The 22,460-nt window shown below is 41.6% G+C and overlaps 2 protein-coding genes across 3 annotated transcripts; one reads left to right on the top strand and one right to left on the bottom strand.

The window, feature by feature from the left end:
• Nucleotides 1-701: 701 nt before the first annotated feature.
• On the bottom strand, nucleotides 702-10,226 carry LOC117751767. Its single transcript, XM_034568672.1, has 13 exons — nucleotides 10,062-10,226; nucleotides 8,995-9,197; nucleotides 8,213-8,350; nucleotides 7,353-7,470; nucleotides 6,637-6,823; nucleotides 4,956-5,097; nucleotides 4,715-4,870; nucleotides 4,569-4,624; nucleotides 3,638-3,813; nucleotides 3,084-3,484; nucleotides 2,888-2,984; nucleotides 2,478-2,703; nucleotides 702-1,552 (listed from the first exon to the last, which is right to left on the bottom strand). Exons 1-13 carry the CDS (start codon nucleotides 10,185-10,187, stop codon nucleotides 1,443-1,445), a joined length of 2,136 nt encoding a protein of 711 aa, XP_034424563.1. The 5' UTR covers nucleotides 10,188-10,226; the 3' UTR covers nucleotides 702-1,442.
• A 521-nt stretch (nucleotides 10,227-10,747) lies between these two features.
• On the top strand, nucleotides 10,748-22,416 carry arfgap2 (ADP-ribosylation factor GTPase activating protein 2). Of its 2 annotated transcripts, XM_034568845.1 has the most exons (17): nucleotides 10,792-10,919; nucleotides 12,660-12,778; nucleotides 13,070-13,142; nucleotides 13,278-13,409; nucleotides 13,995-14,075; nucleotides 14,688-14,793; nucleotides 15,227-15,283; nucleotides 16,461-16,505; nucleotides 17,489-17,541; nucleotides 18,689-18,825; nucleotides 18,943-19,074; nucleotides 19,534-19,662; nucleotides 19,742-19,894; nucleotides 19,992-20,118; nucleotides 20,278-20,365; nucleotides 21,019-21,143; nucleotides 21,301-22,416. In XM_034568845.1, the coding sequence occupies exons 1-17, from the start codon at nucleotides 10,848-10,850 to the stop codon at nucleotides 21,319-21,321; spliced, it is 1,650 nt and encodes a 549-aa protein (XP_034424736.1). In that variant the 5' UTR covers nucleotides 10,792-10,847; the 3' UTR covers nucleotides 21,322-22,416. The 2 variants fall into 2 exon arrangements, with proteins under 2 accessions (XP_034424744.1, XP_034424736.1); XM_034568853.1 differs by lacking the exon at nucleotides 16,461-16,505 and having other exon boundaries at nucleotides 10,748-10,919.
• Nucleotides 22,417-22,460: the final 44 nt, after the last annotated feature.

Here is a 22,460-nt window from a genome sequence, read left to right as displayed (position 1 = left end):
AGAAGGTAGAATCTTTTAGAGACGTATCTTTTGATGTTGGAAAACACCAACAACCCTTTAAGTTTAGTGGAGTTCATCAACCATTATGGCTACTTGTACATTACATATCATCGTTTTACATATAATAATTAAAATGTAAAATATATGCTCAACCCTGATTAGTGAAACTTAACTTTAAAAATAAATTGTAACTACGTATAAGTGTAGTGCCACCTTCAGGTCACCTGCGCTGAACTTCTGTGGACAACATGTAGGAGAATGTAGGGGAACTGTACTCAACTTAGGAAAGAAATGAACTTGAACATCATGCAGAGTTCATCTGTCCGCCGGGGCCTCCTCAAGAAACCACATTTAAATTCCACAGATCAAGATTTTATTGGGATCTGAACCACACTCATAAATATCAGAAACAAGATCTTTTCATCAAGATTCACGAGTTATTCTCTGAGAAATCAATTGTAAATAAATGCCCTACTTCAAAATTTTAAAGAAGGTGATAAGAAAATCTCTTTTTGGCCGATGTCACCATCCTTCCTGGTATCAGCTCATGCGGTGGGGTGGGGGCTCACTGGGTTGGTGGTTCGATCCCCTCCTCGTCTGAAATCCCATGTTATATCCGGAAAGGCATATGACAAATAAAACAACCTCACCACATAGTCCGAAAATTCAGTTTGTCCAACTAAATGATAACAAACACAGAATAAACTCACACAGAATTAGGTTTATTATAATGTGATTAAGGCTTCAATCAGCGAATGTCTTTATCATACATTTATCGTAAATAAAATCCCATTTAAATTGCAGAAATATATGATTTCACCAGTACAGACGTTGATGTATTTAGCTGTTGGAAAAGTTTTGCTGCTGTGACACTATTTTTATTTCATGATGCTCAAAATCGTGCACATTTTTGTTATTTGAGAATGTATTTTAACTTTCAGTGGCACAACCATTCAACACATTGAATAAAACAGGATTTGCAGAATCATGCCCAGATAGTTGACCAGTTTTTTGACCAGGTAGAGTAAGTCTGAATCTGTTGATGTTTTGTTCACACAGGTAAACCATGTAATTACCAAGATTAACCAGGCCTGTGGTGTATTTCATGTTCCAGAACCCTCATTGTTTGAATACACCTGTGTTTCATATGGTCTTACCTTACTGACTATTGGGCCTCGCCTCACTCGTTTCACGCACCAGTAATTCTTAAAAAAACGTCAACACCAGATACAACAGAAAACCAGTTGGACAAGTCTAAAGGATTTGTGCAGCTACAAATACAAATTCATGCTGAGAAAGCGGTCATCGATTCTTATGTACTTCAGCTTTTTTAAAGTTATGCTTCATGGCTTGTGCCCTGTAATTTAAGACTGTGAATAAAGATGGACGACACGTCTCCACTTCCTGCAACTTCACCACTAGATGCCTTTAATATTTTAGTTTTAGTTATCAAAGCCGAAGAAGATGCTGCTGCCGTTGGTGTTAAGGATCTTCCGGATTTTCCAGTCGTCTACGCTTGATTTGGTGTCTGAAGAAACAGGTGGAGGAGTCACTGAAAGACAATAATACAGCAGTTTACAGGCAGACGGAAAATATGTAGGTGGGGAAGTAGGTAGATCGGTTAGATTAGAGTCAGTAGGAGGGTAGGTGGGGAAGTAGGTAGGTGGGTAAGTAGGTAGGTAGGTAGCTAGGTAGGTAGGTAGGTAAGTAGATATATAGGTTGGCAGGTAGGTAGGTAGGTAGGTAGGTAGATGCAGATGGGAAGATAGGTAGGTAGGTAGGTAGATATGTAGGTAGGTAGATGTGGGTAGGTAGGTAAGTAGGTAGATAGATAGGGTAGAGTAGAGTTGGTAGATAGGTAGGTAGGTAGAAAGGGTAGAGTCCAGTCGGTAGGTGGGTAGGTACGTAGGTAGATATGTAGGTGGGTAGGTAGGTAGGTAGGTAGGTAGGTTGATAGATAGATAGATAGAGTAGAGTTGGTAGATATATAGGTAGGTAGGTAGGTAGGTAGGTAGGTAGGTCGGTCGGTCGGTCGGTAGGTAGGTAGGTAGGTCGGTAGGTAGGTCGGTCGGTAGGTAGGTCGGTCGGTAGGTCGGTAGGTAGGTAGGTCGGTCGGTCGGTAGGTAGGTTGGTCGGTCGGTCGGTCGGTCGGTCGGTCGGTAGGTAGGTCGGTCGGTCGGTAGGTAGGTCGGTCGGTCGGTCGGTAGGTAGGTAGGTCGGTCGGTCGGTCGGTCGGTAGGTAGGTCGGTCGGTCGGTAGGTCGGTCGGTCGGTCGGTCGGTCGGTCGGTAGGTAGGTAGGTAGGTAGGTAGGTCGGTCGGTCGGTCGGTCGGTCGGTAGGTTGGTAGGTAGGTTGGTAGGTAGGTAGGTAGGTAGGTAGGTAGGTAGGTCGGTAGGTCGGTCGGTCCGTAAAGTAGAGTAGAGTAGAGTCGGTAAGAAGGTAGGTAGATAGGGTAGAGTAGTTAGGTTCATATTAACCTGCAGGGGGCTCTCCACTCTTTATGATCACAGTGTTATCTGCCATTGCCTCTTTGGGAACAGTCAGCCCGATAAACTGCCAAGGACCCTGGGTAATGTTGTGGCCAGCAGTCTCCTTGCTCACCTCTCGCCTGCGTCTGCGGGTTGCACTCGACAGACAGCCCTGGGCACATCTGGAAAAGGGACTGTCTGCCTCACACATGATGACGGAGCAGGTGATGTACACCTGTAAGGTGGCAGGAGAGAGTGTTTAGAGTTCCTGAAGTAATCAAATGATTCATAAATGGGAATGAAATTAAGAAGTTGTTTGTGTTGTACGTTGAGTTAACATTTAATAAACCTTTATTGAGCCATTTCATTGGAAAACTGCCTTATCTAATATTTCAGGTTTCAGCTTCATCCTGAGTTACCTGGTCAAAGTTTCCTGTAAATTTGAAGGCCTGAACGCCAAATTTGAACGTAGGCCCAGTAGATGAGAAGACTTTAATTGTCTCATCTTTCAGACACCTGTTAAAAACAAAGGACACACAATCAAGACACTGCATAAGAACAATTGTTAATATCTTCCATGTGTACTAATAAAAGGATTTTGGCATTACCACTCACCCGTTCTTGATGAGGTCATAGAAGAGGGGGTTCTCAGGGTTGTCATCAGGAGTGGCTTTGCAGGATTCAACAAATATTTTCACATCTGGAAGTTCCGACTGAGCTTGAATGCCCATGTAGATCATGTCCAACAGCTTGACCTCCACTGGATAGGCCTTGGCCTCCACCTTATTTGTGAAGTTGCTATCGGGGAATATCTCAAAGGTGTAGCCAAAGCTGCCAAAGCTGGACTCTGTGAAAATGTAATCGGACTTGTAGAGGTTGTAGTAACTGGTGATGCTGATGGTTTTGGGAAACTGGCAGGAGAAGCCAATCTTAACCTTCTTCCTGCGGGTTATGATCTCGTTGGGCAGCTCGAAGGAGTTGATCTCATTCTTGAAGCTGATGTAGTCCCCGGAATCCTTGATTTACGACAAACAGACGTGGTAGAAAGGCCATGAACAGCTGAGAGCAGAACAAACAGATTCTTTCTCTGCATTTTGCTTAATTCTTCTCTTAAAAACACAGATTCGATCATGTGGATTTTTACAGAAAAAGTAAATGTCCCTCCACACCTCAATTTTTGTGCCACAGGCGGAGAACGACATGGTGCCAGTGATCTGCGATCCGTTGGAGGTGAGGGAGCACGAAGGGTCGCTCAGCTGCAGGAATTTCTCGTCGATGCCAGGCATGGAGGCAGCGTACAGGGTCACCGTCATCTTGTTGGGTGAGCACTGAACTGTGGCCTTGCCTTTAAATCAGAATCCACATTAACTCCTTATCAAGAAGTGAAATATTGGTTCAGAACATCACAGGGGAGCTGTTATGCTCATTTCCTGATCTATATTTGTGTTTTGGGACTCAACGAGAGCAGAATTAAAATAATTATAGCTGAAAGTTCGTATTTATCTCAAACTGCATGTTGTGCAGCCTCCCATCCACTTCCTGCCACTGTACAAACATGACGCCAAAATCTCTCAGATATTCAGTAAACCCTGCCTTCTTGTGCTTTTGACATCATTTGTAGTAAGTGTCTGTGTGATCTTGGATTGGAGCTGTGGTATCGAGTTTCCGCACGATAAACAGATTCAACCAATCCTGAGTCAGTCTCAGCTGTCAATCATGACATCTCTGCTTGTTTTTATATCATCAAATAACGAATTAAAACCAAACTGATCAGAAACAATTGAACAAACATCAGTGAGATAAGAACGACCTGAAATGTATGTCTCTGATGAACATTTATTAAACGTCTACTTTGATTTTTTTTTGTTTGGTCCATGTCCCATCTGCTAACATGGAGGAGGAGGGGTTTATGACATATACTGCAGCCAGATATATTATGGAAAAGCTTAATAAAGCTCAGATGTGAAGTTTTTGTTAAGAGGATTTGATTGTGTAAAAGCTTATAATGTTTGAATTCATTCATTGCTTCCAGTCATAGATTGTTTCATATACAGTCATTACGGTTTTTTAAATTATTATTCAAACTGGAGATGAACAAACCTTGAGTGATAGATGATTGGGTCACCATGACAACAACACACCTCATCTCTGACTGGCTGAAGGACATAAGAAAGAAAAGATGATTCAGATTCACAAAACAATAAACAGAGAATTATAGAGAATTACATTCACGTGGAAACACTGACGTTTCTTTGGTCTCTGCGGTGAAGCAGAACGGGACAAATCTGTACAGATCGCTGCGCTGTGGCGTCCACTGCACGGTGACCTCGGCTTTTCCATGTGTGTCATTCTTGAACGTTTTGCTCATGTTCTGAGGGCCGCTGACCTGGAACTCATGGATGCTGCAGGACAAATGGGGACAGAGCAGGAGAAACTTGATCTTTATTTGACACGTATGATTGGTTAACACATGTGTGAAGTACATACCTGCTGTGGGAAGCCTGTGCTTGGGCGTAGAGCTGGAACGGCTGACCCACGGTGGCATGAAGAACATCCCCATGGGACGGAGTCTTAGACAAGAACATGGGCTGCACATGACCAACTTCACACCTTGGCACTGGAGGAAGGACTGAAACACAAACACCAGAGGCTGTGAACAGCACATCCTCTTCTTTCCTTTTACATTTGTTGTCATCGATGAAGCCCAGGAAGTCTATCATGAGGCAGCCATGTTGAATTACTCCTTTGATTTAAAAGGCATCCAGTGGAACAGTCCAGCTCATAGAGTGTAAATAAAGATGGAGGACACATTACATTACATGTCATTTAGCCGACGCTTTTAGCCGAAGCGACTTCCAATCAGTGCATTTAACATCTATGAGGGGACATTCTGGGTTCAGCATCTTGCCCATGGACACTTCGGCATGGGCTGAGATTCAAGCCACCGACCCCTCAGCCACAGCCGCCCCAGAACACGTCTCATCCTCTTTTGGTGCTGTCATCTTGCTCTGGTGGAGCTGTGGTATTAAGGTTCCGCCACTCGAACAAACATCATTGTGATAAGAAATACATAAAATGACAGAAACCATCTTTGACAAACATTTATTTAACTTAGATTTTTTTAGTTTGTCCATGTCCCATCTGCTAACATGGAGGAGGAGGGGTTTATGACCTAAAGCCACAAGAAGGCGATCAGCATCTTTATTTGCATTATGTGGTTCAGGTTAAAGCTAAACTCAGATCTTCAGTTTGTACGTTTACGAACTTTTGTACTTCTGCTTTGAGAATAGTACAGAAGACAAACTGTGACAATATTTGATTTTACAGTGACTGAAAAATAAATTGGAAGCAATCAACTGAAAGTAAATAAATTAGCAGCCTACTTGAAAAAAAGTGTTTATGTACTTGCACTTTACTTAATGTTATTTGTTAAATGTTATTTTACTTCTACTCCATCACAATTCACAGGGAAATTTACGCCTTTACAGGTGAGTTATTATTGTAAAGACATTTATGTAAAGTCACCAGGTAACAATAAGAAAGATAAAGGTCCTAAAATATTTTAAGAAGTTTAAATAAGTTATTATAATAAGTTTTAAGATTAATTTTTTAAATACATCTTTCAGTAGTAAAAGAAAAAACTTTTACATTTAATCAAGCAGTATTATTTAGCTTGTGGCAAAGTAAACCACCCGAGTCCTTTAAATATTATTTAAAACTAAATATGAGAAAAAGTCAGTGAAGCCAATATTCAGTGAAATCTGTTTTTCCAGTAGAAATTATGAGAGGATAAAATATCATGTTCACAAAGCCTCAATATAATGAGAAAGAATATAATAAAATAATATATCATAATATAATGAGAAAGAATATAATGCAATGATATAATATATAGAATAGCATAATGAGAAACAAGGTGAAACGGAGGTGAATTTTCTTTTGATGATCAACAAATTGTCATATAATTGTGACAATTCTATTTAAATTTCAACTCTATTATCTTCTACTTTTACTTACTTATTCTTAATTATTCTGGTTTACAAACATCTTGTAATACTGTGACTCAGGCTTAATATTGTAACGTCTATTTGACAGAAAAGCTGTTTTATGGTTTTCAGGTTAAACAAACCTGTTTTTCTTCAATCAGTAAATTTAAAGGACCACTCACCCTCCACTGTGAACTGCAGCTTTACTCTGCAGAGAGGTGACGACTTTACGGCGGAGACGCTGTGAAACTCTGACGATCCGTCTGCGTACGACACAGTGATGTTTTTAGAAGGGAAGTCCTCCAGCATCAACTCAAACACTTGGACGCCGACGGAGACGTCACCTGCTCGTGTCAGTGTGCACGCATCCTGGAAACACACCAACAGTTCCATGGTTCATTTTCAAAAGGTTTTGGTCTCTTTGGACATTGATCTTCGCAGAAAAGGAATTAAATAATTTTCTGAACATTGTTATTGATTTGAAAACACGGTCGTCCTTTAACGTGTCAGTGAAAATAAATACTGTAAATACATTCAGTAAAGAAGATCTAATCAAAACCTTTTAGCTTTAAGATTTAAAAGAAGACATTATTTCTTCAGGTGATTCATCAGATATTAAATTACTTCTTGAGGCCGTGTCATGTGATTTTGAGAAAAAAGGGATGAACATCTGTATTTATGTTCATTTATATGAAGTAGCATGTTAATACAAGACGTTTCTTCTTCCTGCTCTTTTTTCATTCCTGGAAAGACCAAATAAATTTATAAGTGATTAATATAAACTGTAATAGTAAAATGTTCATACATTCGAATAAAAATAAAAGATGAATAATAAGAAAATCAAAACCCCTGTAGCTCTGCCGTGTATTTATCACTTGTTTAATAAATGATGGTTCACCTTGTCCAGAGTAAAGTTGGAGGGAACCGGGACCCCTGAGCTGAAGCTGCATCTCACGTCGTCTCCATCTGGATCATGAGCCAGAAGACGAATCCTCGAAAAACAGTTCTGAGGAACCCTGAGTGGAAACACAACACTGACCATTAATCTTATTTTCATTTTCAATCGTGACATCATTTGCTTTGACCAAAAATTTAACCAAACAATAAAAAAGTTAAATAAATCAAACAAGACAAAAATACTCATCCGACTAAGAATAGAGAAAATATTTATACACATAATTATGATGTTAAAACCAATAGAAAACCAACATAAGTGAGTTTTATTTTACTTAACACACATTGTAATTAATGGAATCTTGTAGAAATTATATCCCTTGACATCTTGTTTAAGCTTTTTTGTTTGTTTGGGTTCCTTTGGTACCTCATGGGATTTACAGAAGAATAATTACAGATGTTTTAGATATTTCCTGCACTGTTCTGACCATTAAACATTAAAAAAATAAATGAATGAATACTGATACTCAAAATTGAAAACTGGATTCTTGTTGTTCTGGGTTTGTACCCTCATGGTTGATGCACTTATTGTAAGTCGCTTTGGATAAAAGCGTCAGCTAAATGTAATGTAATAATGGAATGAAAAGAAAAAACTATTGTAAGCTGTAATTTTCTGTTAAAGTTCTGTGCCACATATTTAAGGGACATTCGGATCAATGAAGAAAATAAAACGACCATTAAAACAAAACAAAAAATGTCTGAGATGATAAAAATAAAGTAAAAAAGACAGAGTGTACATCACGTGTTGCTCTCTGTTATACAACCGTCACACTTGAACCCCAGCATGAGAAGAAAAGCTGGTACCTTATAAGGGACACTGTTGTGGTCACAGGACAGCTGTTGATGGCATGTGAGTCGGAGCGAGTTCCCAGGTCCAACTCTGCCAGACTCGTCCACTTTGTTTGTCCGTTGACGTTGGACTCCCAGCAGCAGCCGGAGCCCCTGAACGAGCGGGGGTGGGAGGTGGTGTCACTCATAGATGCACAAACACGTGAGCACAGTTCACTCAGACCGGGGTTCGGGTTTTTATGTTTTATTTGTTTTTTTTCTTGCTAAACTCTTCTTGTCAGAGTCAAAGGATTAAAATCAATTTTAGTTTGAACCACTTCAAATTCAAACACATTGGCCTATTATTATGAATAGTATTATTATTATTATTGACCTTTTGTATTAAAATGAAATGTGGTCAAACACTAATCACTTGATTTTCACTGTGCACAAAATTGAGGGAATTTCTAAAACCAGTCAAATATTTTGTACATATATAAATGAATGGTTTCCTCTGAGCGAACATTCGTACATATATGAGTTACTTTATAACACAAGCCACATTAATCTTCAGTTCAGCTCTACAAGAAATAACAAAGATAGTGAATCTGAAATTAATAGGAAAGAAAATATTTAAATTTGTATTCTTAGATATATATATATATCTTAGCACAAATGTGTCTTTGACCTTATTTAAGATAACATTTTGATCCCCTTTTAATGGCTCAGATTAACCACATGTGGATAAGATAATCCTGTATCAGTCCCACATTAGGGACATTCCCCTTCAGGCCTGTTGTGCTGCGACCTTGACTGACCTCAGAGAGAAGGAGGTTTGATTGGTCGAGATGGTCGCCGTCGCGTGTCCTTCAGTCTGGCACCACCGGCCCTGGCCCGTTGCATCCTGGTCCGTCTGCAGGACACTTGACTTATTAAAGCTGGTGCAGACGTCTCCATCACAATTGAAGGACGACTGATTCTGGCAGCTGCTCCGGCCGTTCTGTCTGTGACTGAAGGTCACCTGCAGCGTTTGAGGAAGAACAGCGTCGATAAAAGAGTTTTGAGTTTCCTCGTACATTAAATACAGTAGAAACAAAAACAGGAAGAGCCGAGTGAGTCAATGTAGTCGGGCTGGTTTTTTCAAAAATGAAAAAACCAAATTCCTCTGCGCTGCTTCTAAAAGTCCCAGAAAGTTTTGTTGGAGTCAGTAACTATCTTTGGTTTCGTAAGCTGAGGACGTTTCTTCATCTACTGCATGTTGCTCACATCAGACTCATGTTCGCTCATGTCCACTTTTGTATATGAGCGTGAAATTTGGCCATCGACTGGTGAACCAGAATTAATAATCTGCTTGAACTTTATGTTCTGTCATCTGAAGTGATAACATGATGAGTCTGCAGGTTCTTACAGAAATCTGATCTATCAAGTGAGTTAGGGCTGAAATTTCAAATTAAAAGCTCCGAGGTGATTATATTTATCTCCTGGTGATGAGTGATCCTGTGAGACATGGAAGGATTTTACTGTCGTATCTGACACATAACTTCTCTCATGGTGCAAAACACATTGTTTCACAACACTGAACACGACCAGAAACATGTACAGCTTTAGCAGAGAGCATGCTGGGAAAACAAAACAAGAACAACGAAGCAGGAGTACGCAGGAAAAAATACAGAAAACTCATTGTTGGCTGCAGTTAATTTGATACGTATAAAAACCTAACCCTATAAAGAAACCAGCGATTATTAAATCATCAGAACTTTTTAATCTGAGTCATGTCACTGTTTGCATTTACACTGACTCATCTTTAATTACAGTCATGTTCCACTGATTCTAAAAAATCGCTCACATTGCTCAAACAGCGTGAGTTGATTATAAGAGACTGTACCGTAAAAGTCCCGTCCTTGTTCTTCTTTGGAGACATGAAGGTCAAACTGTCTCCATAGAAGGTGAGAGTGGACACAGACCCCAGTAAAGCCAACAGCAGCAGGACGAGTGCTCCTGCCTCCATCATGTCTCACACGGGTCTGATCGTACAGACGCTCCTTCAGTGGCACTCCGTCACAGTTTGAGACCAGAGGTGTTTCTCTCTGTTTCCACCAAACAGGAATAACCAGATCTGAGCGAGGCCCGACTGTAACTATTATTACACTGATAGATGGATGGATGGATGGATGGATAGATAGACAGACAGACAGACAGACAGACAGACAGACAGATAGACAGACAGACAGATAGAAAACATACATACTTTTATGAGAGCCTTTCCTGATTTAACCTTTTAATTTTATCAAATTTTTTTTTTAATCCATTTAAAATAATTGAATGTCTTTTAGAGTTCTTAAAATTGAATATAGTCTTTTAATATTTGTGATTCCTTAATTTTTGCCGTGCTCCTGGTTTTATTACCTACCTTTCTTTGAAACTCAGATTTGGAAAAGTTCTCCATAAATAAATAAAGTTAGTTAAATTAGGTTGATGCTGATTGGTTGAGCTGGGGCAGGTTTAATGTTAAAATAAATAAATAGACCAAACTGTTTAAATCGTTCACGTTTAAATTCAGAATTCAAGGTTCGAGAGCGAAGGTCGTTCGCGACGTTCGACTTGCGTCAGGATGTGGCTCAGGCGAGGACCCGTAGTGACGTCAGCCGATGGAAATTGTCAGAGTGGCAAGATGGCGACGGAACCAAATAAGACAGAGATCCTCACCATCTTCAAGAGGCTGAGATCTGTTCCCACCAACAAGGTAACCGGCGCCTTCGCTGCGTCCGCGCGTGGCCACCGGCGGGTCGGTCGGCCGGTGTGTCCGGTGCGAAGCGGTGAGCTCGGCAGGCTAACTGCTCCCTAGCTAGGCCCGGCTAGCGGCGGCTAGCGGCGGCTAGCTGCCGGTAAAGCAGCACGAAGGCCACGTCTCCGCCGGACGAGCTCGCGCGGGGTCGGTCACCACGTCACGAGCCGCCTCACGTCCAGGTTTACAAAGCTCGTGTGGCCGCCACGCGTGAAGCGGCTGTCTGACACCTGGGCTCGCGCCTGTTAGTGGAGTCAGCCATGTTCACCAGGCTGCTTCTCACCTGTGGGTTCCTCCATGGAGCCGCGGGTTCGCGTCCCGATTCCTTCTGGAATGTCTCCTGTCTCACAGCGACAATCACTTTACTGTGGTTTTCACTTTCACTGCAATCAGACAATATTTGGCTCTTACGCTCAACCACTCGTTAATATAATGAAATACTTACGAAAGGGTTTGATTCTAGATGAGGTAACTAATTGTTTCAGCTCCTAGTTGAAGTCTGAAGCCTTTCACTCGTGTTTCAGAGTTGAGGTTAATTGATTTCTCGTCCTGTTATTTTGAAATGTCCATTGATTGTGCTTCCTCTGCTTGTTGGTGTCTCTGGCCTGTGGATGATTTGTGCATCACTGTTCTCCTGCACATATCTTTGGCTCCTGTTCTCTCTGTGTCATTTGTAACCGAGTGCAAGGAAATTGCCACGTGCCAATAAAAGTAATGATAATATCACTTTATGTAGAACCTTTCTAAACATAGTTATAAATGAACAATTGAAGGCCAATAGTAAGAGACACAAGTGAATCACACAACATTAGGGCACAAATAGAAGAATACAAATTGTATGGATGTAAACAAATAAATACATTTTTAATTATTAAAATACTCAGTAAGATCAGAGCCTGGGAAAAGACACTTGGTCTCGTACAAGGTTCAGAAGAGAGATGAACTTACTTTATAACTATCTTAGTGAAATAACTATATATGGCTGAATTGTCTGCTATACTCTATGGTGAGCTTGGTCATTTAAAGTACCAATAATATTTCCATGGAGGTTTTACTGTTCTCATTTTAAAGAAGTGCCCTGTGTAGGATATACTGTAGTGGTTTCCTAACTGGAGGGTGGAGTGGGGAGGTCAAAGGTCAAGATCAGGTGCCTCGTGTTTGGCCACAACTGGATCCTTCACATGCTGATTATGACAAAATTTAACACACTGGTCTGATTGGATGAAATCAATTCAATTCAAGAACTTTATTGTCATTTCTAACCAAACAGCTAAGCTGTGCAGTGTAGATTGAAGAAGCGTTTGTCCAGGGCAGGTCAAGGGTTCACTTCGCTGTGACATCATTATTCAACACAACTCAGGAGCGGAGGTTTGGACAGAATTTCCTACATGAGGTTGTAATTGGATACGGTGCATCTTGATATTAATAAACAAATTGATTTGATTAAAGGTAATTGCTGCATTGATTTGCAGAACAAGAGTTATCATTAATGTCCTCAGTGTTCATTAAAGACGCAGGTTATATTTGTACTGTAATGGTGTTTAGTAATTTCTCACAGTCCGTGATTCAAACAGGAAGTACGGGTCAAGTTAGAGGGGGAGGGTGGTGGTGCAGTTACTTTTCTGATGTTGGGCTCTTACAGATCACACGGAAGTTATCCCAGTAACAGCAGTATTCAAATGTTGTGTTTTCACGCAGGTATGTTTCGACTGCGCTGCTAAAAACCCCAGCTGGGCAAGTATCCCCTACGGCGTGTTCCTGTGCATCGACTGCTCCGGCATCCACCGCTCCCTGGGCGTGCATCTCAGCTTCATCAGGTGAGTTCAGTAACAACCATGGCTGGTAATCTTATAGTCATGCTGCATACTTCTCTGACAGCCCCACTGAGTAGAAAGTAGCCAGGGTTGGTTCTTCTCTCCTCTCTCTCGTCTCATCTGTAACACAACTATGTCAAACACCATGAAATTTAAACATTATCACCTCTCCTCTCTCAGCCTTTCACTATGATCTTCTACTGTTGAGATCAGCTCAACCATTTACACATGATGTCCAGTGTGGTTCTTGTGCCCGTCGCACTGGAGAGCTGACATCTCTTCTTTTCCCCTCAGATCCACTGAGTTAGACTCCAACTGGAACTGGTTTCAGCTCAGATGTATGCAGGTTGGAGGCAACGCCAACGCGGTGAGTTAATGAGGCTATCTGGCCCAAATGAAAATCAATTAAGAACAAGATCCTGTATCTTTCATCAGGATGACATATTTAAAGGTAGTGTAATTACCTTTAATTAATAAACTCCCTTTCTCCTCTGGTCTGAAGTCGTCTTTCTTCCGCCAGCATGGCTGCTCCACAAACGACACCAATGCCAAGTATAATAGCCGTGCAGCCCAGATGTACAGGGAGAAGATTCGGCAGCAAGCTAATGCTGCGTTGTCTAAATATGGCACAGATGTGAGTATCAATGAAATTCTTTATGGAATGAATCGTCGCAGACCAACACTGATTCAGATGTAACCATGTACAAATATCCTGAATACGCACCAGTCAGCAGGTGGACTGAACATTTCTCCAGATCTGAGGCCGTGTTTCTGTACTGATGAAGTCAGACCTGCTGAATGTCTGGCTTTGTTGTTAAAGCTGCTCAGCTGTTCATGTTTTTGTTTATTGTATATTTTCTATTATAAATCTGACCTTAAAAACAGACTCTCGCTTAATGAACTCGTATCTGACTCTGGAACGTTCAGTATAAGCTGTAGTTCCTGTATCTTTAAAGAGAGATGCTGCACATCTAAATGTGTTTTTAAATTATAAAACCAAAGGATCAGACTGTTATTTGATGAAATATAAATATATAGTAGGGCTGTCAAAATTAACGCGTTAACGTGGGATGATTCATTTGTGGAATTAACACGTTTATTTTTTTAATGCATTAGCGAATGCGCAGAATGAGCCGCTCCATGAACCCATACTAGTTCATCTTCATCTGCAAGTGTGTAAGTGTGTAATATAACACACACACCTCTCTATGCTCTGCAGCTCTGGATCGACTCTTCTGCAGGAGGAACCCCAGCAGCTCCCGAGAAGAAAGAGACCGATTTCTTTGCCGAGCATACGCAGGTTTGTTTGTTTCTGATAAAGTCGCTGCCGTCGTCCACTAACACGTCAGTGATAGAAAACATTCACCACATGTCTGCTAACATGCCATTTCCAATACAGGAAGATTATTTCTACTAGAGTCTGAATGCCAGTTCATCTTTTGAGGCAGATCATACACAGATATTTTTGAGTTATTTCACTAATGATGCAATAACCAAAATTCTTTTAATGTGAATGCACAACACAAACTGATATTTAAATAAGGATCTCATTGATTTGATTAGTAGACCAAGATATGAACCGAGCTGGACATTTTACAGTTTATCGAATGACAAATATGACTGTGAGTTTGAATTGGATCTAAATTAGTCTTAAAAAAAACAATTAACATGAATAGAGCATAAATATACATGAAGCTGAGGTTGGACAAGTTAGGGCTGAACTGTAAATAATGAAATATGTTGATCAAAATAACCTAAAATGAGGTGGTGTGTGACGTGCCTGTTTTAACATTCCTTTGGTTTCTCTTCACTTATCTGAAATAATATGATATATCTACAAATGACAAAAAGGATGTGGTTCCGATAAATTCTTCTTCACTCAAAGTGAAAATATATCTTTTTACATTTTCAGCCTGCTAATGACTGGAGCATGGCGCCGCCCTCTGAGCCGGAGCAGAACGGAGCCAACCTTTCCCCGCAGCTGACAGACACGACACCCAAACTCCAGGAAGGCACCCGTCAGTAAACCAGACCGTTTGCATTCTGTGTTCAGTCATTGTCAAAGGAATTCTCTGCAGGTGTTCGTTTGATGTGGTCTGTGTCATGTCATAGTGATGTCATCGGGGCCTTGCCTGCAGTTTGAGGGCCCTCAGGGAGTCGAATGAGAGGATTCTACTAGATGCATCATTAGAAATATGAGGTTCAGGTTCTACTACTTTGATTTGTACTCCATCCCTTTCAGTCCTCAGATTTAATGAAATCGTATGGATGTAGTGTAAATCATTGGGTGCAGGGAATTGAGTTGGCATCCTCAGTTCAGAGTTTGAACTGGAGAGATTTTGCTGTAAACATAAAACGGCATCAGCCAGAGATGACTCAGTTTAGACAATCCAACAAAGTGGAATCACTTCAAAGGTTCGGTCTTTTTAATCCGTTATTATCTTTTTGCAGAGCTGGAGGAAGGACCCAGCATCGATGGTCTGAGCACGTCACCCAAAGCCTCCATTGGTGAGTCTGTTTGATTCAGTCTCTTGGAATAAAGACATCGTCCTGCTCTGTCGTAACGTCAGCGCTGTCATCTAAAATGTCCCCTCATGTCTGACGTGCACGATCTTTCAGTGGGTTTAACTCACCTCACTCTCACTCTGCGGCTTTGTATCTGTAGACAATAAATAAATCTAAGGTCAGGACAATTAAATAAATGTAATATAAATATATAAATGCCGCACATCCCACTATTTACAGAAATGTTTTTCGTCGTTTGGACGACACTTTGTGTTTCTTCCTCACAACACAGATGTAGACAGGAAAGCAACATATCTGTCAAATGAGCCTTTGGTCATAACTCACAGTCCTGTGGATTAGTAGTTGTTGCTGTGCACAAACATTATTCTCTTGTTTCAACATAGTAATCTCTCTACGGCTGAGGTACTAAATCTAGTTCTCCACAGAGCAGTCTCCAAATGTCACGCACAGGGTTATTATCTGCAAGCAAATACCTGCTCACACCTTCACGATTGACAACTTGTCACATGCACACAAGCTATTAAAGTTTAAGAGATTGTCATGTCTGTCTACACTGAAAGAACTGGGAAGGTTTCTCAGTCTCACGCTTTTGAACATGTAATGAACCTCACCTATTATATCCAACCAGTTATGAAAAGGTCTGACAAGTTGGTTTCCTTATTTTCTTTAGTCTCAATTATTAATCATAGTAGAACTTTATTGATGCAACATTTGAAAACAAAGATGCAGTACAACGTGCATCACGAACAAGAAATTAAGCTGAGAGAATTCACAGGAATCAAATCAGAGCTTTAAAACCAATGAATAGATGTCTTGTAAATGTCACATTTCACGGAGCTTAATGTGATGTTCAGAACTGACCCTGAACTTGCTTTAAACCAGACAAGAGCAGCCAATGAGTAAGTTAGACACGTTTAATGTTTTTCTTTTTAAAAGTCATAGAAATATGAATAAATAGTATAGTTAATAGTTGCTGATTATTTTTCTTTCAGGGCAACTGTTTGCCTAATCTTCACAGTTTTATCTAAACAAAATCCTTATTATGTCATCGACAGCGTCAGTGACTAAAGTCCAAGCTGCGTGTTTTTATTATTGTGTAAAATCAGCCCCTTGTGTGTCTGGATCATGATCGTGGCGACTGGTTTGTCTCGTCTTGTAGACGACTCCATGCGCTTGTCGCCACAGGAAGGACGAACACTTGAAGGTGATTCGCCGTCAGTTGTAGCTGTTTGCGCTGGTTCCTGCAGACGCATGGTTGTGTTGCTTGACTTACATCATAACAGCCGCTCTCCTCTCTGCTCATGACGCAGTGGAAATAGCTGAACTTGTGATATTAGGTCTTTTGTTAGCAGCTGCTGTTTAACAAGTTTCGCTGGATGGGACAAAGCCTTGTTAACCGAGGTTATGTAAAAGTAAAGCAGTCATTGTGGAGCTGTCACATACCTGCCGCTCCTCAGTGTGATCAGAAGCACCTCGGGATAACACGTCTCTGACAAGTGGACAAAAAGAAGTAATAACACTGTTGTGGTGTCACTGAAAAATGTCGTCCTCTAATGCATCTATTTTAATTCCTACCCTTCTCTCAAATATTTATTATTGTCATTATGTTTCTGCCTGACATGTTCTTCTGGGAGCTGAGTAACATCAGTGCTATGTGAGCGGGAAGCTTTCATCTCTCTCTCATGCAAAACAAGTGAAACAAGTCAAAGAAGTTACGTATCTGAGGTTTTGTGAAGCTGAGGTCAAAGAACCTTAATGGCCGAGCGTCGAGCTTTGTGTTTCTGTGGTGGTTTGATGGGTCGCATCGTGGACTGTAAATAAAGATGGACGACACGTCTCCGCTTCCTTCAAATGTGAAAAAATATCAAATATATGAACACGGCCATCTTGCACCAATGACGTCTTTTGGAGTAAAATGTATTTATGTTATGTCTGCTTTGATACATTTTTTTTGTTCATGTCCCATTTGTTAACATGGAGAAGTTGTGGTTTATGACCTATACTGCAGCCAGCCACCAGGGGGGGCTCAAGAGGCTTTGGCTTCACATTTGGGCATCTGTCATGTCGTCCATCTTTATTTACAGTCTGTGTGTCGCACAATAAAAACACACTCTGTGGGAGCTTCTACCATTTTTTTGTGGAAGTAAAATATGTTGCAGTTTTTACAAATGTCTTCTTGTGTTACAGATGTGAAAACGTCCATCATTGGAAAGAAGAAGCCCATGGCTGCCAAAAAAGGGGTGAGTCCTATTTTCACCCAACCACACCCTCATATCCTGATCGCTGATGGAACAGGAGAGAAACCACGAAGCCAACGGAAATATTCACTAAAATAATGTTACTTCATCACACAGCTTGAAGTTGGACATATTTTAAGACATTTAAAAATCTTCTGCTTTGAATATTGATGCGGTTGTAAGTGTTCACGTCCAGTCGGATGTGATGATGCAGGTGGAGAGGCTGATGTTGACATGTGGAGTCGACGCTCTGTATTAGAAGGGATTTATATGACAGGTGTAAGACTGAGATGAAATTAGACGATTGCACATAAACTTGGTAAATAACATAAATAAAGGTTTGGTTTTGTTCGTTAGTTTTTTGGGGGGGAATTTCGATTTTCTGGAATACAGACATTTTGTTCATTTTGAAAATGTATATGCTGCAGACCAGCTGTGTCCTAACATTATTTGTCAGAGCGTCCTTAAAGTCTTAAAACGTCTTACATTCAATTTTACCGATAACACTGTCTTAAATTAGAAATAGATTAGAATAGATTTGATTGATGTTAACTTTGCTTTGCATGTCACTTTTCTCCGGTCCGAAGAATAAGACTTATCGCTCTGAGCTTCACTGTTGGTTTGGTTCTGGTTCTGGTTCTGCTGGTTATGTTTATCAGTGAAGCCGAAGCCTCTCGTCGGCCTGCGAGCTCGGTCTCGTTCATAAAAACATAGGAATGCACGTCTAACAGTGAGTGGCTTGAGAATGACGAGTCCTCGTGGTGGTTGAAGCCTGGAAGTGCTTATGATGCAAACTGTGCTGTGTGTGATGAAAGTGGTTCAAACTTGGTACGATGGGGGTCGAGTCCAACAGGTGCTTATTCCCATCGCAAGATTGGTCTTAAATTGAATGTCATTGTTTTAAAAAGGTTTTAATAAGTCCTCAATTTGACTTGTTTATAATTTTAGAATCCCTGTTTGTGACCTTTTCGTCTTAGTTTCTACATCACAAGTTGCAGGGACTAAGGTTTAATGTGAAACTTTGCTCCTTTAGCAGATAAATGAGAAAACAAACGGTGCACATACAAACAGTCAAACCCACTCTTGATTTGTGAAGATCTGGATCTCTAACTGTGTCTAATGTGCACCACATCTTCTCACTCTGATGCAGCTGGGGGCCAAGAAGGGTCTGGGAGCCCAGAAGGTGAGCAGCAAGAGTTTCTCTGAGGTGGAGAAACAGGCACAAGTAGCCGAGAAGCTCCGAGAGGAGCAGGCTGCTGAGGCAAAGAAACAAGCCGAGGAATCCATGTAAGATTAGTTTATCTGAACTAATTAAGTTTAGTGACGGTCGGGTTTTATGCTGCTGTTGCTTATTTCCATTCTATGTGTTTTAAAACCTCTTCACATACGTCTCACCTGTGGCAGTGTGGCCTCCATGCGCTTGGCTTACAAAGAACTGGAGATCGACAGGAAGATGGAGGAAAAGAAGCTTCAGAACATGGAGGGCAAGAAGAGAGAGCAGGCCGAGAGACTGGGCATGGGCTTCGGAAACAGGAGGTAACATCGCAGCACCTTCAGGTTGTTGTCATACTGAGATCAGTGTGCTGTTCACATCTGAAGAATTCATAAACTTACTTTGAGACCTGCACTGAACTTGGGATAATCTCCTGGAGTTATCCAGAGAGGCTGTATATGAGAATGAAAATGTCCAAGTCAGTTGCTGTGGACAGTCTCTGGAATTTATACGTTCCGTCCTGCATCGTACGTCCCTCCCTCACCTGAACGCTCTGAACGTGTGGACCAGTCATCTCCACTTGTGTTCTACATGTGTGAAAGACAAACTCTGGAGAAAGCCTTGGCCCCGTGGTGCAGACATTCTCCTGAGTTCATGTCTTTAGTCGTGTAGAGCCACTAAAGTTTCTCTGCAGATTATCAAGAGTCTCATAACACAGCGTATCTCACTGTGCTGACTCCTGAAACAGAGTGTCTCTAAATGTGCACATGTTCCTGTTTCAGTGCCGTGTCTCACTCCGTGATGTCAGAGATGCAGGTGATCGAGCAGGAAACTCCCGTTGGAGCCAAATCCTCCTCTCGCTCCAAACTGGACATGTTTGATGAGCCGGGCTTCACCTCTGGACCGCCAAAGTACACAACACACCGAGAAGTCAAGTCAGATAAGACGAGTGAAAGTAAAGAACTAGATCTACTGTGGTTGATGTTTCAGGTATAAGGACAACCCGTTCACAGTGGGTGATAGCTTCGGATCGCGGTGGGACACTGAGGGAGGAGGCTCCTCCTTCACCACGTCCTGGGCTCTGGAGAAGGAGGACCCCAAAGAGGAGGTCACCATCTCTAGTATTCAGCCAATTGGAGAGAGGTATTCACGTCGATGTTCGTGTTCAGTATTTTGTTTATATTTCAAAACTGTAAAATTGTTGGTGCAGGTCTGATGTGTGGTCTCGTGTTTATTCCAGACTTCCCAGCAGGAGAAAAGCTGAGGTGTCGGCTCCGGTGTCAGAGTCGAGTGAGGCCAGGCAGAAGTTCGCCAATGCAAAGGCCATCTCGTCCGACATGTTCTTTGGTCGGGAGAGCTGCGCCGAGGTGAGAAACCTCATCTGCACTTCAGTTTCAAACTAAAACTAAAAGCACCTCGGGCTCAAATTCAAAAGCAACTTTGGTTTTCAATCAATAAATCCTGCAGAGATTTTCTGTGTGGAACAGAGCGCTGTTATTGAACCTTTAAATCTCCGCTCTTCTCAGTACGATGCTAAGACGAGACTGGAGAGCATGTCCGGCAGCACCTCCATCAGTTCAGCCGACCTGTTTGGAGAAGACAGCGACCATAAAGGTAAGACCTGCTCATCTGCAAGATAAAGAAGCAGAAGGAAAAGTGATAAGATGTGAAAAGCAAATAGCAGCAAGCAGGTTTATCAGGGTTTTGAAGAACACGTCGTCGTTAGCATGAGACGTTCACTGTAGGGTTCGTGATTTTTCTTTTTTTTCTCATCTTCGGTCTCTACGAATTCAATGCAGGGTTTCTGAAACACTTTTCATCGTATTAGTTGCAAACCTCTTCACGTCCTGATAGAAACTAATTAAATGAAATGGTTTGAAGGCGTGAAGCCCGTGTCTGTGGCAAACACGACCAATCGGGAGAAATGATTGACTGACTGTCAATAACTGACCTGCTGTCCGTGCTCTGACTGCACCCGAGTCTTCAGCCGGAGAGACCAAGCGGACACGAAACTAAGAAGTTAGCGAGCACGTCACGGAAAAGTCGTCAGTCAGAGCCCGTTCCTGTGTTTTGGGGGCGGAGCTTTGGCATGAGGGGTGTCGCCAGCTCCTGTTTTCCAGGATTAACAACCACCTTTATTTCACACCGTCCTTTTTACACAATATAAATTCAGCTAAAATAAAAGTGAAACAGAGAATGAGGTCGAGTCTGTACATTAACTTAAACAACCACTAACTCCTCCTCCTCCTCCTCCTCCTCCTCCTCAGGGAGGGCGGCTGGCTTTGACGGCGTGCTCCCCTCGGGCCCCGACATCGCACAGTTCAAACAGGGAGTGAAGACTGTAGCGGGCAAGATGGCCGTCCTCGCCAACGGGGTCATGAACACGATCCAGGTGAGTCAGCAGCAGTGGGCGTGTGCTTCTCAAGCGGCGGAGTCCAGGTTACGAGGAAACACGACGAGCTAACTGGAAAACGACCAAAAGCTGTTTGACGATTATCAGACGTCATCAGCCTCCGCGCAAACATGAATTATTTTCTGTTTTCCTTCAGGATCGTTACGGCTCCTACTGATCAGTGGCGACTGTGGGAAGACGCACTAACTGACGCCCGAGCAGCCTCCTGACGACCACGAGCATCTGGACGGGAGAGACGGTTGCATGGGGAAGAGAAATGTCTTCTCTCTCATCCCTCTTTTAGAGACAGTTCTACAGGAGTGAGACAGTATTTCCTTCTCTCATTAGCAGACTCTCGTCTTATTTTCATAAAGGAAACCATCGCAGTGTCGTCTTTTTTTAAACCAAGTCATGTTGTAATATACCACCGAGAAAGTTTTGGTCTTAGATTTTCAAAGAGTTAACTCTTCTATATTTTATTCCTTCTACATAAATCAAAGTGTTGTTATTGATGATTATTATGAAATTCTTCATCTCTTGTTTTTATCATGATATTAAAAAAGTCACAGTATATATTTTCATCTTTAAGCGTTAATCTGAATCCAGTTCAGTTTGTAAACCGGTTGTTTCATTCACAACTGTCTGGGTCATTGTGTTTCTGTGTGGGTGAAGATTTAGTTCAGAGTCACTGGAGTGTCAAACATCCGATGTCCTCGCTGGTTATTTATTTGTCTCCTGAAAAGCTGTTGAACCCAGGAAGCGCTCGGAGGAATCAGATACTTCTGCTTTGTGGTGTCGGAGCTGTTGAACCCAGATTACTGTTAAAGTTGACGTAAATCCCAGCTCATAAAACGACGACACTGTCTCGACTGCATCTCAGTTTCACTTCGACCGACTCAATGAACCTCAACACGTTCTGTGGATGCTGCCGGTTTCCCTCCCTCATCAGACTAACCTTTTATTTTGAAAGGCCGATGTCGTCAGTTTACATGTTTATCTTTTACATTGCAGACATGTTGGCCGATGAAAAGACAAAGAACCATTTCAGTTTTTGTGTAACACTGACCAGGTCGCATGCAAGTGAATACGATCCCACTGTAACGTCTGTTTCTGCTCACGACACGTGAAACAACTTGTTGAACGATTTTCCGTGACTGTTTCCCACCACAAGAAATTACCAACCACGCAGATTGAAAGGATGAAACATTCAACTATTTATTTGTAGGCTACAAAAAGAAACTTATTCAGTATGTTAATAAAGATTTGAAACCTCCGCTGTGTCCAAGTCATTGACTGACACACAAATAGTCTTGAACC

Source organism: Hippoglossus hippoglossus, chromosome 3 (genome assembly GCF_009819705.1).
Source record: "Hippoglossus hippoglossus isolate fHipHip1 chromosome 3, fHipHip1.pri, whole genome shotgun sequence".
In the NCBI taxonomy this organism is placed as follows: domain Eukaryota; kingdom Metazoa; phylum Chordata; class Actinopteri; order Pleuronectiformes; family Pleuronectidae; genus Hippoglossus; species Hippoglossus hippoglossus.
This window is presented reverse-complemented; position numbering and strand designations above follow the sequence as displayed.

Coding starts and splice junctions, on each gene's coding strand:
- LOC117751767 (XM_034568672.1), bottom strand. CDS start 10,187: ATGATGGAGGCAGGAGCACTCGTCCTGCTGCTGTTGGCTTTACTGGGG. Junction 8,351..8,994: donor CAAACCTCCTTCTCTCTGAG/GTCAGTCAAGGT, acceptor CCGCTCGTTCAG/GGGCTCCGGCTGCTGCTGGG. Junction 3,814..4,568: donor CCAATCATCTATCACTCAAG/GTTTGTTCATCT, acceptor TCTGATTTAAAG/GCAAGGCCACAGTTCAGTGC.
- arfgap2 (XM_034568853.1), top strand. CDS start 10,788: ATGTGGCTCAGGCGAGGACCCGTAGTGACGTCAGCCGATGGAAATTGT. Junction 13,410..13,994: donor TGTCTAAATATGGCACAGAT/GTGAGTATCAAT, acceptor TATGCTCTGCAG/CTCTGGATCGACTCTTCTGC. Junction 14,794..15,226: donor CAAACTCCAGGAAGGCACCC/GTCAGTAAACCA, acceptor ATCTTTTTGCAG/AGCTGGAGGAAGGACCCAGC.